At 46.5% G+C, this 269-nt stretch overlaps 1 protein-coding gene across 1 annotated transcript; it reads right to left on the bottom strand.

The window, feature by feature from the left end:
- CSUI_009604 (microneme protein) lies at positions 1–269 on the bottom strand (the record flags this gene model as incomplete). The annotated part of the gene is made up of 1 exon (XM_068069717.1): positions 1–269. A coding segment is annotated over one exon (269 nt), but the record flags the coding sequence as incomplete, so codon positions are not given.

Below are 269 nucleotides of genomic sequence, written 5' to 3'. Positions count from 1 at the left end.
TATGTGAAGTGAGTGCACTTGTCATTAGACCGACAGAAAAACTGACATTCCAGTGCTGACTTTTCTGCCGTCTCCTTCTTCAGTTTCTTCATAGTCAGGTCTGCAGTTTTGGAGCCTCTATTTTTCGGATAGTAGCAATTATCAGCCTTGGGTATTTCACAAAACCGGGTGGCAGTCAGGTCGGAGTGATAGTCATAGAATTGGGGGTCGCCCTTCTTCAGGTAGCATTTTCTCGCGCCATTGTTGACAGTGTAATGCGTGCAGTTCGG

This window comes from Cystoisospora suis, assembly GCF_002600585.1.
Source record: "Cystoisospora suis strain Wien I chromosome Unknown contig_5811, whole genome shotgun sequence".
In the NCBI taxonomy this organism is placed as follows: Eukaryota; Apicomplexa; class Conoidasida; order Eucoccidiorida; family Sarcocystidae; genus Cystoisospora; species Cystoisospora suis.
This window is presented reverse-complemented; position numbering and strand designations above follow the sequence as displayed.